The sequence below is a fragment of the Apteryx mantelli genome, chromosome 3, assembly GCF_036417845.1.
Source record: "Apteryx mantelli isolate bAptMan1 chromosome 3, bAptMan1.hap1, whole genome shotgun sequence".
Taxonomy (NCBI): Eukaryota; Metazoa; Chordata; class Aves; order Apterygiformes; family Apterygidae; genus Apteryx; species Apteryx mantelli.
Window position 1 is genome coordinate 61,749,061 of NC_089980.1, and position 13,056 is coordinate 61,762,116.

At 38.0% G+C, this 13,056-nt stretch overlaps 1 protein-coding gene across 1 annotated transcript in view; it reads left to right on the top strand.

The window, feature by feature from the left end:
* The window catches only part of PRKN (parkin RBR E3 ubiquitin protein ligase), an 816,438-nt gene that overhangs the window by 149,937 nt on the left and 653,445 nt on the right, over nt 1-13,056 (top strand). Inside the window, exon 2 of the mRNA XM_067294746.1 lies at nt 4,003-4,166. Coding sequence (XP_067150847.1) covers nt 4,003-4,166 — 164 coding nt within the window. The remainder of the gene's footprint in view (nt 1-4,002; nt 4,167-13,056) is intronic.

The following is a 13,056-nucleotide window of genomic DNA, read 5'->3' on the forward strand; positions in this document are numbered from 1 at the left end:
CCAACCCCCATGTACTTTTACCTAACTTTATCCAGTTTGCATCTGTGTGTTTGCTTAAATTTCCAGATGAATTTCTACTAACATGCTGATTGGTAAACTGGAGCAGCTCAGATGCAGGTACCCATTTCACATTTCCTTTGGTATCCCTGTTATTATGTACATAGCAACCTCCACCATAAGGAATGGACAGATGGCCAGGGGCAGTATGTCTTAAATTTACCAAGCTTTTAGTCATGATCTTCTTCACTTACTTATATTGCCTTTACTAACAATTCTTCATGTGGAGAAATTATGCATCGTTTTGTATCCTTAGCAGTTGAATTGTGTTGCTGACTCCATTTTGGTAGTGGATGAAATGATACATTATACTGTTTGTGAAACATGAAGTCTCCTGGATAACATTGCTTTATTCTGAATGAGTGCATTTCCATACTGTATTCATGTGAATGAAATGGCTCATTATACCTGAATTTATTAATTCACATCACTTGAGATGTGATAATCTCTTAACTTTACTACAATCACTTGAATGCAAATCAACAAAAACCCAAGAAGTTGAGTTCCTTAGGAACTTTTCATCAAAAGAAATGCTTGGCTGGGCTGCCACTGCTTCCTCATGACCATAGTACACACTTCTTTCTGGGCTTTATGTTCATGGTGCATTCTGAGGGGCGTAATACCAATAGAGGAGTTGAGTCAACAGGAAGAATAAAGAAATATTTATTTCCATGAAGTGCTGTAGAATGAAAACATTTTAATACATATATGGTACTTGTTCTGCAGAAAGAATGAAAAAAGTCAATACATTAAACTTTTGATGCAGTTTGGGATGAAAACAAATGTCAAAATAATGAAATTGCCCATAAATGGAAACTGAGATTTTAATTCTAATCAGTATTTAATTCTGTGTACTCCTCCACTCTTTGGCCCAACTGAGGGGTGCAGGAATAGCATCTTTACTCCTCGCTTCTCTTATTTCCCTAAATTAGTAAGACTTGTTACATTCTGCTTAATGGGTTTTAACCTACTGCAGCATACTAGACCAGAATTTCTCTCTCTGTATATATAATCTCATATGTCTTGTCTGCACCTGAAGGTGTGTCATTTACCCTGCAGTCCTGTGTATTCAGTTTTTGTAGTATCAATCTAACATTTCTTGGGGGAAAGGCATTGCTCAGTACAAATGCATTTCCTGCTCTTACAGCCAGAAGTGAGAACTGTCCCTTTGTCACGCTCACAGTAATGACATGTCCAGGAAGTGAGCCTGTGTTCTTTGAGGAAACCAGTTTCCACCACTTCAGTCATTATGCCAGACCAAAAACAATCTTACTGTATAGGTGCACACTTGAAAAATGTATTCTATTTTGAAAGATTTGATTGTTTTGAGAATAATCTTTCCTCTTAATACGGGAGGTTCATCTGCAATCATCAGATCTGTGAAAAGGGAAAGAATTTATTTTGTGTGTCTGTGTGTATACGTACACATATAAAAGTTACTTTTTCTACAAGTGTTCACTTACGCAGTCCTTGCTAATACTTCCAAACAAGAGGGTAATATTATCTGACTCACTGAATGTAGAATTGAAGGTATTGTATGGTGACGTACACCTTAGATGTCTAAAAGACATAGTGAAATTTTTATACCTCTGTTTTCCTCACTCTTTCAGTTATACCACTTTCCTCCATTCAGGCGTGTGCTTAAAATGTGTAGACTTAAAGTAAGATTGTCCCCATGTTCACTTGTGCTCAGAATTTTGAGACTACCGCTTCTTATACCTTGGGAGGAGAAGACTCTACCACTTGGAGGAGAATAAAAATATATTTATGTTGGAGGAGAGGGGAGTTGTTGATGGTGAACATATATTATGCTTGCAGTGTGTTGGATTTATATTGTCTTTGGAAAATGAGTACTGCTTTACAATTCATTTAAATGCCACTTCACTTGTTTATGCTTCTTTCATCAAACACTCTCCTCTTACTAGTGCATTTGATTTAAAGAGTGAATGCAATTGCTAACTTATTCTTACTTCCAAACCCAGTAGCACTGGCTTTCAGAAGACTAAAGAGGAAGAGGATTATTTATTAGTTAGGGAGATGTCCAAGGAGGCATACATCTATGCATGTTATGTGTGTCTATGTATATAAATATATATGAGTAAAAATATTAATATTTATATGTACATACACAGCATTTATAAAAAGTATATTCCCCCATTGTTTTAATAATATATTTTGCTGTTGGCCAAGATAATGTCATTTATAGTTGATCATTATGAGTGTACCTCATAATAAGATGGGAAATCTTCAGTTCCTAGTAGCTGGAATTACTTTTTGTCATGTAATTCCTCCTCTACTCTCCAAATCACAATCAAAATAAAATTTGAATTCCACTGATCTTTTTGGACAGCTGAAGTGTAAAGCATGAACAGTTATTTCCAGGACACCCTTAAAATAGAAATCAAAACCTGTAATGAGAGGTGCTACAGGAAAATGTATAACACACTGGAGGGCATATGCACTGCATTCCCCCTGACATAGCAGAGTATATTAAGACAGTACTTTCAAGTCCAGAGTTTAAACTGTAGTGTAGAACTTTATTGGTATGCAGTCTTGTCATATGCAAGTCTTGTCAGCAATATCAAAATCTGAATGACAGATGTGGAACTGCAAATATTTACAACATCCTTTGTTCAGCGAAACAATGACAACGGTCTCCTCAGCTATATTCAAATGTTTTTAAAATATTTGACAACTTTTGAGTGGTCAGGTAGACTTTGTACTTGAAAAATCATAAGCATCCCATTTTCAGTTTAAAAAATAAAGTTATTTCTTTAAGCTGCATAAATATTTTTGAGCTTATACTTCTGTTAGTCTGAAAAATTCAAAAGCGTAACATCTTCAGCTAAAACATTGCACTGGGAATGAAAAATAAATCTTTAAGAAGTGTGGTTGTTACAACCAGTACCCAAACAGTTGCGGTGGCAGGTAGCCACTATCTAATTGATCTAAATGATTTTTTGTTTTATATTGTCTATTTACTAATTCCTTAATTTCCTGCCTGTAGAGCTACTGGTTGAAGCAGTCCCCTGGAGGTGCATCTATTGTCCATACAGTCTCAGTGATGGACATGGGCATAATGAGGTTTTTCTGTTTCGTAGTTGTAGCCGCTCTCCTGACCGTGGGCTCAGCGAGCGCGTTCAGAACCCTTATGACAAATGGCTCCAGCCACCGAAGAGCAGTAAGCTTAGCAGCTTATTTGCCAGTCTTCTCTGGATGTATAAACCAGTTGCTGCAGCTCTTGCAGCTCTAAAAATGATATGGCTAGTGCAGTAATGATTTTCTGCACTGAGGGTGTATGCCAGCAGGAGTTATGTACTGCAGATATTTTAGTGAACCCTGCAAAAGACCACATCCTATTAGAATGCCCTCAGACATTTCTGCGAGCGTATGATTTTTTTCTCCATCATTATTTTCTGCAGAATTAGATCTGTGGGAAACCAGTTTATGTGACTGCTTTGCTGCGTAGCAAGGAATTGTTTTTCCTTGTATGATTTAGTGCATCTTAGCTCCAGAAAATACCTCGGTTTCCTGCATTTATTTGTTGCATGTGGTGGGGAAGAGCACAAGGGGCACGGAAAGCATGTGTGCCCCATGCCTGCTAAAGTTGAAGCTGAACTGAAAATCTTATGTGCCAATTAGTGATTACTTCGAATCTTGCTGAGCTAGGTCTCTTTTTTGATACTAACTGTTCTCGGTAATTTATAACACTGTCAAGGGGAAACACGTGTTTTTTTGTATATTGGTCACTAACTGTTCAGTGATGGGAAATCCCATATGGTTCCTCCTTTCAGAATGATATATTGCAGTATTAATAGTTTTTCTCTTAAAATAGTAAGTGCTATTATGCCTGTAGCCCAGGGACGAGAAGCCTCTCTTCTGTCATTTTAATATAGATTCATCCTGAAAAATTCTCACTTTAAAAGGTATTTTGTTCTTGGTCAGTGTTTGTCAGGTTCAGCTCCAGCCATGGTTTCCCAGTGGAGGTTGATTCGGACACCAGCATCTTCCAGCTCAAGGAGGTGGTTGCCAAGCGACAGGGAGTTCCAGCTGACCAGTTGCGTGTGATTTTTGCAGGGAAGGAGCTCAGGAATGACTTGACACTGCAGGTAAGTCTCCCTTGGTGGTTTCATTTCTGGACTGCTGCCAGCTCAACTGCTTCTGCCTCCAGTGCTGCCAATCTGACATTCATGCCTGAGATCTAATAGAATAAATAGTGCCTGGGGATTCCTTGAACTTTACTCCACTCTGCTTCATTAATTCTGACCTTCTTAATTATGCATTAAAACAGCAAGCAGGAAGGGTAGGGGAAGAGAGAGAATATGAGAGAGCATGAGAGAGAGCTGTGCTTAGTGAATAAATGTTTACTGACTACAGAAGCAAGCTATGCACAATTTCTGTATCTGTTCAGTTTCTATCTTACTTATTCCATTTGAATCTTAATGAAGAAGGATGTGAATAAATTGCTCCAAATCAGGCTGCACAGTCATCACGTTTTACAGAATTTGTAACCCAATTGTGACCCCTGGAGGATAGTTATAGGGCTGCTGCTGTTTTGTGTGCTGCCGTGCGCACACGTGCATGTGGGTGAATGCACTGGTGGAGGAATAGTACTAGTCCAGAACAACCAGTGGAGACACTCTCAGAATCACTGCACTCACAGCATCCGAAGCTGAGACAGTAGAGGGAGGATGGCATGGAAGAGTGGGTATAACTTGGTATCTGAATTTCAGCTCCTAAAGGTTAAGTAACAGTTCTCTTAAAATAAGGTGCAGAGGGGTGTTCATTTATGGTGAGCAGTAGTAAGCATGGAAAGGCAGGTTCAAGTATCTCTTACTTGTTGCTGTCTTTATTACTGTTACCAGTGCCACCACAGTTGCTTTTATCAATATATTTTTCTTTTATTCTGTGAGTAGTGTACATGGATTTGGGAGTACTGCACACTTAGGTAGACAGGGCATAGCATAAGATCACAGATCTAAGACATTCGGGGAACTTGGAGAAACATGTCTACTGGCCTCTCAACAGACAGCAAGTAGCAACTTACTGAAATTGCTGTTCTTTTGCACTGGTATCGAAGAACCACAGATACAATTTTGTAGTGGTTCAGGTGATTATATAAAAGGTCCCTGACAGGCTGAACTATTTCAGATTAATTGGCAGTCATGTTTGAGAAGTATTGCTGTTTTTAGTATAGCTGCTAAGTTTGGGTGCAGAAAGTTACTACTGTATTGACATCCTACCACTATTTCTCCTTGGGTATGATATTTATTGCTTAGCAAAATGCTTTAGGGAGTTTAAGCACAAAAAAGAAACTATAGAAATGCAAATTGTTGTCATTCTCCAATGTATCACCTGTGGATAGTGTTGATGCACATATTCACTGGGCATGAACTGCAATGTTTTGCTTATATGTGACTATTTTTAGAAATAAAATATATGAATAAAAATAACTATGTGAATTGTGAAAGCTGTCGGCTGTTGGGTCCTAGACTTGGGTGTCTGTGTTGCCCTGTTAGAAGCTTCTAAACCCCCTAGCATTTCCTGGGAAGCTGTAGTTGGTAGTGTTACTGCCGTTTTGTTTTGGGATGAAACAGAGACTTTTTGTTGGAGCCCAATGTTACACTTGTTTGTTTCTGGATGAAGCATGCAATCAATTGCTATGGTAAAAATTGTTTTTCAAATATGCAGGTCTCTTGCTTCATTTAGCGGGAATTCCTCCAGTTCAGTTTATTTTCAAAGGACTTTTAAATTATTTACATAAGCACAGTTGCATTATGAGTGTGTGTGAAATGACATGATACAGGGGAAGTATCTCAAAAGGTAGAGAGAATTCCAGAGTCAAATGATTGTCTATATGTACATACATACTGGCAACATGCAAATGACAATATCACAAATTAGGACTTTGGGTTATTTTTTAGCCCTAATGGTACCAGCAGAGCTGCAACTCACTTGGGGCCTACCCTTATCTATCCACAATGTATATGTGCCTGGTATAAAAGGGCAGAGAATGTGCCTCTCGTCTCAGTTCCTTTCTGATACAGGCCTGAGACATAGTCTGTTTACTCACTGAAAACACCTAATAGTTCCTTTTTTTTTTTTTTTAAGATAAACTTGCTATTATGTCCTTCCTTTGCTGTTTTATTTCTTTTGACTCATCTGATTTTCTTTCAATATCCTGAAATCTTCGCTTTCGAGTCCTGGACAGGAGCTTTGCCCACACTCAGTTTTCTCATACTGAGGACAATTGAGACAGGTATCTTTCTAACTCTTTGCTTGTAGACCTAGGAGGGAACTGTTCCCTAAGATGTCTTCCCCAATGAAGTCTACTGATTTCAAGCTTGACTTGGCATGTGGTGTCAACATACCTCTCTCTGAGGGCTGTATGTGCTGACCATTGCTGGCAAGAGAGGAAAAGCAAAGCATGTTCCAGCAGTTGCTTCATTTACAGAGGGTAAACAGAAGCCTGAAAAGAGTATCAGGGGAAGCTACAGCTTCTTCTGTTCTGATGGAAATCTGTCATCTCTATATTCAAACCGGACTGTGTGACATCTCTACTCGTGGAAGACCTGCCATCCTAATTCCTCAAGATTCAGTCTCAGGTACTTGTTATTGCTTAGCTAACTAAGCCTCTTGAAGGAGGAGTTCTTTAGCTAACTCTCCTATAGTTAGAAACATTTTAATCTGTGTAGACCTTCAGAAAGGAGCAGTCTATCAACCTTGTTCTTTGCATTCCGCTATCAGCTGGCTGGATATGAAAGTTTGGAGAAATGAAGGGAAAAAGAGGGGAGAGGAAGAGATTTCATTTTAAGTCTACCTTGATCCTGACCTTACAGTTTATGGATCTGGAGGCCTACCTTTGCCTTTTTACCTTTGAGCTTTGCTTCCCTAGGGGCTTTGTAACGGGTTTAACAGTGAATTTTCTGGCATCTAGTGAATTAGATATCTCCTCTGGGCCGCCAGTATTTAATCCTACTTCTGTTCAACTTGTCTCTGAGGAGGGCAGCTACTTCACTGTTTGAAGACACTTCAGCACTGATACAATCAAGGCAGCTCTCCTTGAGATGCTTTATATGTCAAAGATTCAAGGACAAAAGTTGGTCCCATTAATCAGACATGTGTCTCACTCTCATATCTCTTAGTGGTCTAAGAACGAGCTCCTGTGCCTTACACTTCTAGTCCAATTATTAGGGAACTGAACATTTGGGGTCAGTGCTTGGTTTCCATAGCAGCAGGCTCAAGAAATCATCCCTCCACCACTATTCCAATTGATCCATAAGTCGGTAGCTATTATCCCAGTGCTATGGAAAGAAAAAGTTCAAAAGTAAAAGATCTCAAAGCAGCTGTATCTGTTTCCCAAGATCATTCCCACCAAAGTATCAAGTTTGTTTAGGTTCATGTTCAGCCAGCTTCCTTACATCTGAGTGTTTCTTTGGACATGAACTTTCCTCTTCTCTATCCCCCAAAGGAAATGGTGATTTATGATCCTTGATTGTTTTGAGGATTATAATACTACATTAGGATCCCTGGAATCTTCCAGTTTTCTAAGGGTGGAGAACAACAGACCAGACCATCCTTCAGTCCCAGTTCCTGGACTGTCTGCTGCAGCTGCCCATCACTTACCTCTCAAGTGACTTATGAGCCACCAGAACATTTCAGGCAGCACATAGCTTTTTTTTTCTATTGCTGATTATTTCTACAGTTGGTCAAACATATCTTAATGCACATCAAGAAACAAAGACTCTGCTGTCTTTCTGTCTCTCCTTGCTCTTTCCTTGTTTTGGGGACTGGCTGTTTTGGTTCCACTTGAAGCCAAATTACACTGATGTTGCTGCTAAAGTATCAGCACTGGTTAAAGCATTCCAGTTCAATCTAGGTCACTTCCCTGCCTCTCCTTGTCATATTTTAGGAATGGTTTTCACTGTACTTTGGCAGGAAGTAGTGTTAGTCCTAGACCCATTTAAATTAGATCCTTCTTTAAAAGTGGCTTTAAAGCAACTATCTACTAGTACTGAAGAGAAACAAAAGCTGGAGAGGCATCTTGGACTTCAGAAATTTAACTCTGGTTCAGTCTCTTACATAAGAAAAGATGTCTGAACATCTCTTTATCAAGAAATGATCACCTTTTGGAGCTGTGCGCTTCTGTTAAACTGTCTCATGTTTTACCTTTCTTAGAGCACTGGACATGCTATGAAATGTTTTGGGTTACTTCAGACCAGAGTATCATGAGTGGGAGATAAAAGGCAATCTGTTCTTGTCTGTATTTCAAGATGGAAGGAAGCATCTCAAGATTGAACTATTTGTTTCAGACACCAAGTAACAAAGCTACAGTCCTATTCTAGAAGGAGACAAGACGTGGCCAAAGCAGTTTTGGCTTCAATATCCGTTCTGTGTCTCTGTGCAAGGATAGAGCCAGCTCCCATAACTCCACTGTCTTCTCCATATACCTCAATTCTAAGACCAAAAAAGACTTTGATTCATACCTGTAGGTTATCTAATTCGTTTAATTCATTTCGCTGAAATGCCAGAATTACCCTGTATAGTCAAGTCAGTCAATCATGTTTTTATTTCTTAGTATACTGGACCTTGACTCTTCGCCTTCTAAAATGGATAGGAATTTCAAAAGCAGTTTCAGATGGTATAATCCATACTTCTGTATTAAAGTATCTTAAATATTGCAATGATTAATATCATCAACAAAGTATCAACTACATTTTTATTTTTGATATTTAATTAAATGTATTTTACTCTGCTTCTGTGTTTGCAGTTTTTTCTGTCATATATTAGTGTACATATCTATTGTAGAAATTGAGAAATTAGCACAAGAAAAATAGTTAAGAGTTTGGGGTATCTGAGTTTCTGTGTAAGGCAGTTCGGGACTTTTGACTTAAGCTGATAAAACTTGTGTGCTAGTGAAGTACTAACTGCTGGCATTTATATTGCATCTATAATTTTAGAATTAAGCTCACATACAAGCAAATTAACTAGCTCTTGTTTTCTAGACCTTGTATTCATGCAGACTAAAAAAATGCAGCATAGATTGTACTCAGCTGAAGCTTTTAAGTTATTTTATTTTATGGCAACTTAGATTTTTTTGTAAGACCATTTTTTCTTTCTGTCTTCCATAAATAACTTTTGAACTTATTCGTCCAGGGTACTGTGGGAGAATTTGGAGATTGGGGGAGAATTGATAGTATTGCAGATCATGGGACATGGGAAAAGCTGAGTATGGGGTTGGGGTATAGGAAATATTCCAGTATAACAAACTTTATTGGATCCATTGCTCACCAGCGCTAGATTTGGCTTGACAACTGCTTTAGGATACAAAACATAAGTGAGAATGTGAAAGCTGCATTTGTTTGTAGAGAAAACTTTAATGGTAGTTGAAATTTATATAAAAAGAAATGAAGCTGGAATGGGCAAACATTAAAAAGAAATTTATTATAAGGAAGGAAGTGCCAAGCTGAGATTTTAAATAAGTAGTATGACATCAACAACAACAGTAAAAAAAATTGAAGGACAGAAGTGAAACGTGTGGAGATGCTTAACTTGGTATCTCAGAGTAAGTGTTTTGTCCAGGAAGATCAGACATTGATTCAACAGTGCACAAGGGAGATCGGTGTCTCAGCTAGTGACTAAGGGGCAAGTAGTGAAATCAGAGCCATACTAGGAAAGATTGGTAATGACTGGATGAAGAATGAGACCTGCAAAATTTGGATCTCATAAGAAGGATTTAGAGCAATAAGCTGCTTTCTAAAAGCACAGCAAATGGTGTCACTTTTAGGGTGCTAAATATTCTGAAGAATGATGAAGAGCTCCCTGCTGATTACAGTTCACTTTGGAATGAATAGAAGTAATTAATTAATGTATACTGAAAATAGGAATTCTTTCAGAAGGCTGTCATGAGTATATGAGAACAGTGGTAAGATCTTTTCCTTGTCAATCATAAAATGAAAAAAGAACAAAATCATAGTAGATTCACCAGAGGAATAAAGAGGAAGTAGCTGGGTATCTGGAATGCTGAAATGTTATAATGAGAGATGACTGCTTAGGAAAATATTGTCCTTGCCCCAAAGAATGGCAAAATTTGTTAACAAGCCTTCTGGGTTCAAAATATGTAGTATTTGTTGAAACCAAATTTTGCCTAATGCAGATAATTTGGAATTTACCACTAGTAATAATAGAAGCAGTATAATGTAGGCTCTCTCTGTCTTGGAGAAATCAAAATCCTCCTGTGTGAAGAGGCTCTTTGCAAACAATTTGTAAGAGATATTCCCTGCCTTGCAGAGCTTAGAGTGTAAATGAATAAAGTAGACAAATGATGTGATGGGAATCAGTACCCTGGCTAGTTCAAAGTCAGTAGCAAAACAGGGATAGAATTAAGTTTTCTGTTTCCCAATCCAGTACCATTTCTTTTAGGCAGTGTTTCCTCTATCAGGTAAGCATAGAAAATAGAGTGCTCTGAAACAGAAAAAGACTAAGCAGGACTTGTTAGCTTTAGCACTATGCTGCACTGAGACAGTTTCCACATCAGAGCTGGCTTGCATTTGGCTGGAGCTTAGGCTCCAGCCTTGAAGCATAGGTTTCGAGTGAATTTAGCTTTGGACACACCCATCCATGTAGGTGTACTGCTGAAATTGTACATAAATTTAAGAAATAAGTGAGCAGGACTAAGAAATATTGTTAAATGCTGATGTATGAGCTGCTGTGTGTAACTGAAAACAAGTAAGAAATAACTTAACTGGAGTAGCAACATAGATGATGATCTGTACAGAGGAGAGAAAAAGACAAGAGGTAGTGGGGAAAAATGGTCCTTTAAATAATGTTAGTGTGCTGCAGTTTCACATTGGTTTGGAAAGAGTATGCTTCATTGTGAAACTGTTTCTGAATAGTGACATTAGAGGTCAATACAGAGAGCAACTGGTTCTACTGCAAGCACTATCCACTACTATTGTGTGAAAAGCACAAGGCCAGAGAGAAGACCTTGTGACAATGGAGCTCCGATTGTATCTCTCACATTTGAAATATCTATGAAAATAGATAGGGTACATCTTATCGAGTTGGTCTTGTTAACAACGAACAGCTTGTTTAGCAGAAATAGTTATCTTGAACAATGGAACATTTTGTTTTATTGGAGAAAAATCCTGTGTACATAAATCTATGGCAACTTTCTTACTCTTAAAACAGCTCAGTATAATGGAGTTTCCAGAAGTTCTAATATTTCCCTGTTTTAATTTACTGAAGGTACAAAGGAGAAACTGGTGACATGAGAGCAAAGTTTGTCCCTAACTTGCAAAAAAACTCATAGACTTGACTAACTACAAAATCATGAACCATGAAAATATTATAGGTATTTGGACATACACAACAAGTAGTGCCTTTTGTTACATCCTACAGTTTGTCAGATAGGATACCAAATCACCCAGAGGAGCATCTGGGATATTCAGCAATATTGGGAGATCCAGAACACAGTTGATCCAAGATTTATGTGCTTATACACTGTTTGGAGTGTTCTGCTTGAAGATATCCTGACTGAATCAAACATCCTATGTGGAATTCAGGGATAGAAAATGATTGCCTGTGTTCGTAAGCCAAAATCTTTGGTCAATATTTGATCAGTCTGTGGATCTTTTCTTACTTGCAAAGCTGAGATGTATATTGTACTCCTTCAAATGAGAAAATACTAGCTGAAAAATATTTAAGGAATATTGCAATAATAAGGGAAGTCTAGATATGCCATCTGTGTTGGCAGGTAATATGGACTTCACGAAATGAGTAGATAATGGTACAGCTCACTTGCATTCTTTTGACAGCTTCAGCCTCACTCTATGTGAGCACAGAGACTCTAAGCGCTGAATAATTTTTTCCAAGACTTGTGGTGGGCAATGGGTTACAATATAGTTCTTTGCCCACAATGAACATGGAAAATAATCATGTAGTCATGTGCATTTTAAAATTAAGTCAGAGTCACATCCAGCTCAAAGCTACAGGTTTCCCACCTCTATTTAAGAGTATACATTGCCTTTAACTGTTCCAGCAGATCAAGACCTAAATGCATTAATAAATTAGACCTTTGAGCCTAGTAACATGTTTACATTCTGCTTTAAATGCATTGCTGTTCTATTCTCTGTATGCTAAGCTTTCCTTGATCTGGGAGACTATGAGAAAGATTCAGAACTACAGCCAAATAAGAAATAAATTATCTTCTAGTAGTTTGGTAACTACAGAAAGTTAATGGGTCATATCTGAGGGGACTGCAGCATCTAATATGGCCTTGAACTTTGCTGGTGCCTTCTGGATTCTGTTCACATTAATTATGTGTTTTAGTTGGTGCACCAGTGTTGGGGGAGGAAATGTGAAGGTGATGTGATTCTCTTTGCAAAAACTCTCTCACCAATATCCAGTCTTTACAAGTTTGCATTTAATTTCCAGAGGTGTCTGGTTTGGGGTACCCAGATGAATTCCTTGTTTTCCACTAAATCTGGTTCGTGGTCCACTGGAATAAGGTTCATGGTACCATTATCCTTGTAGGAGATTTGATGACTCATACTATTTCTGAATGATCTACACAGCCCTTTTGTGATCATTTCCAGATTTCTGAATGTGAGTTTCTTTAGTTTTCCTTCCCACTTTTGTTGACAGTTTCAGTAAGCTAGGAGACTATTGAAATAATTTCCATGGCAACTATGGTTGTTATTACTTTGTATGTGAGAACAGGCTCAGGCAGCAGATGAGTTTTTGTTTGTTTTTTTATTTCAGTTCTTTTATGCAGCTAAAATTCAGTACACTGAAACCATTAAGTGAATTTTAGGAAATACATTTCTAGAAGAGCAGTTGCTTCATGTGGGACTGATGCAGAAGCTGCAAAGCTATTTACATCAAATACAGTGTGTTGATAAGAAACTCCTCCTGCAAACCACTATAGTTCTTCAAAACATATATAGGGTTTCAGAATGAAATTATTTTAAAATTGTACAAATATTATATATGCTTTTG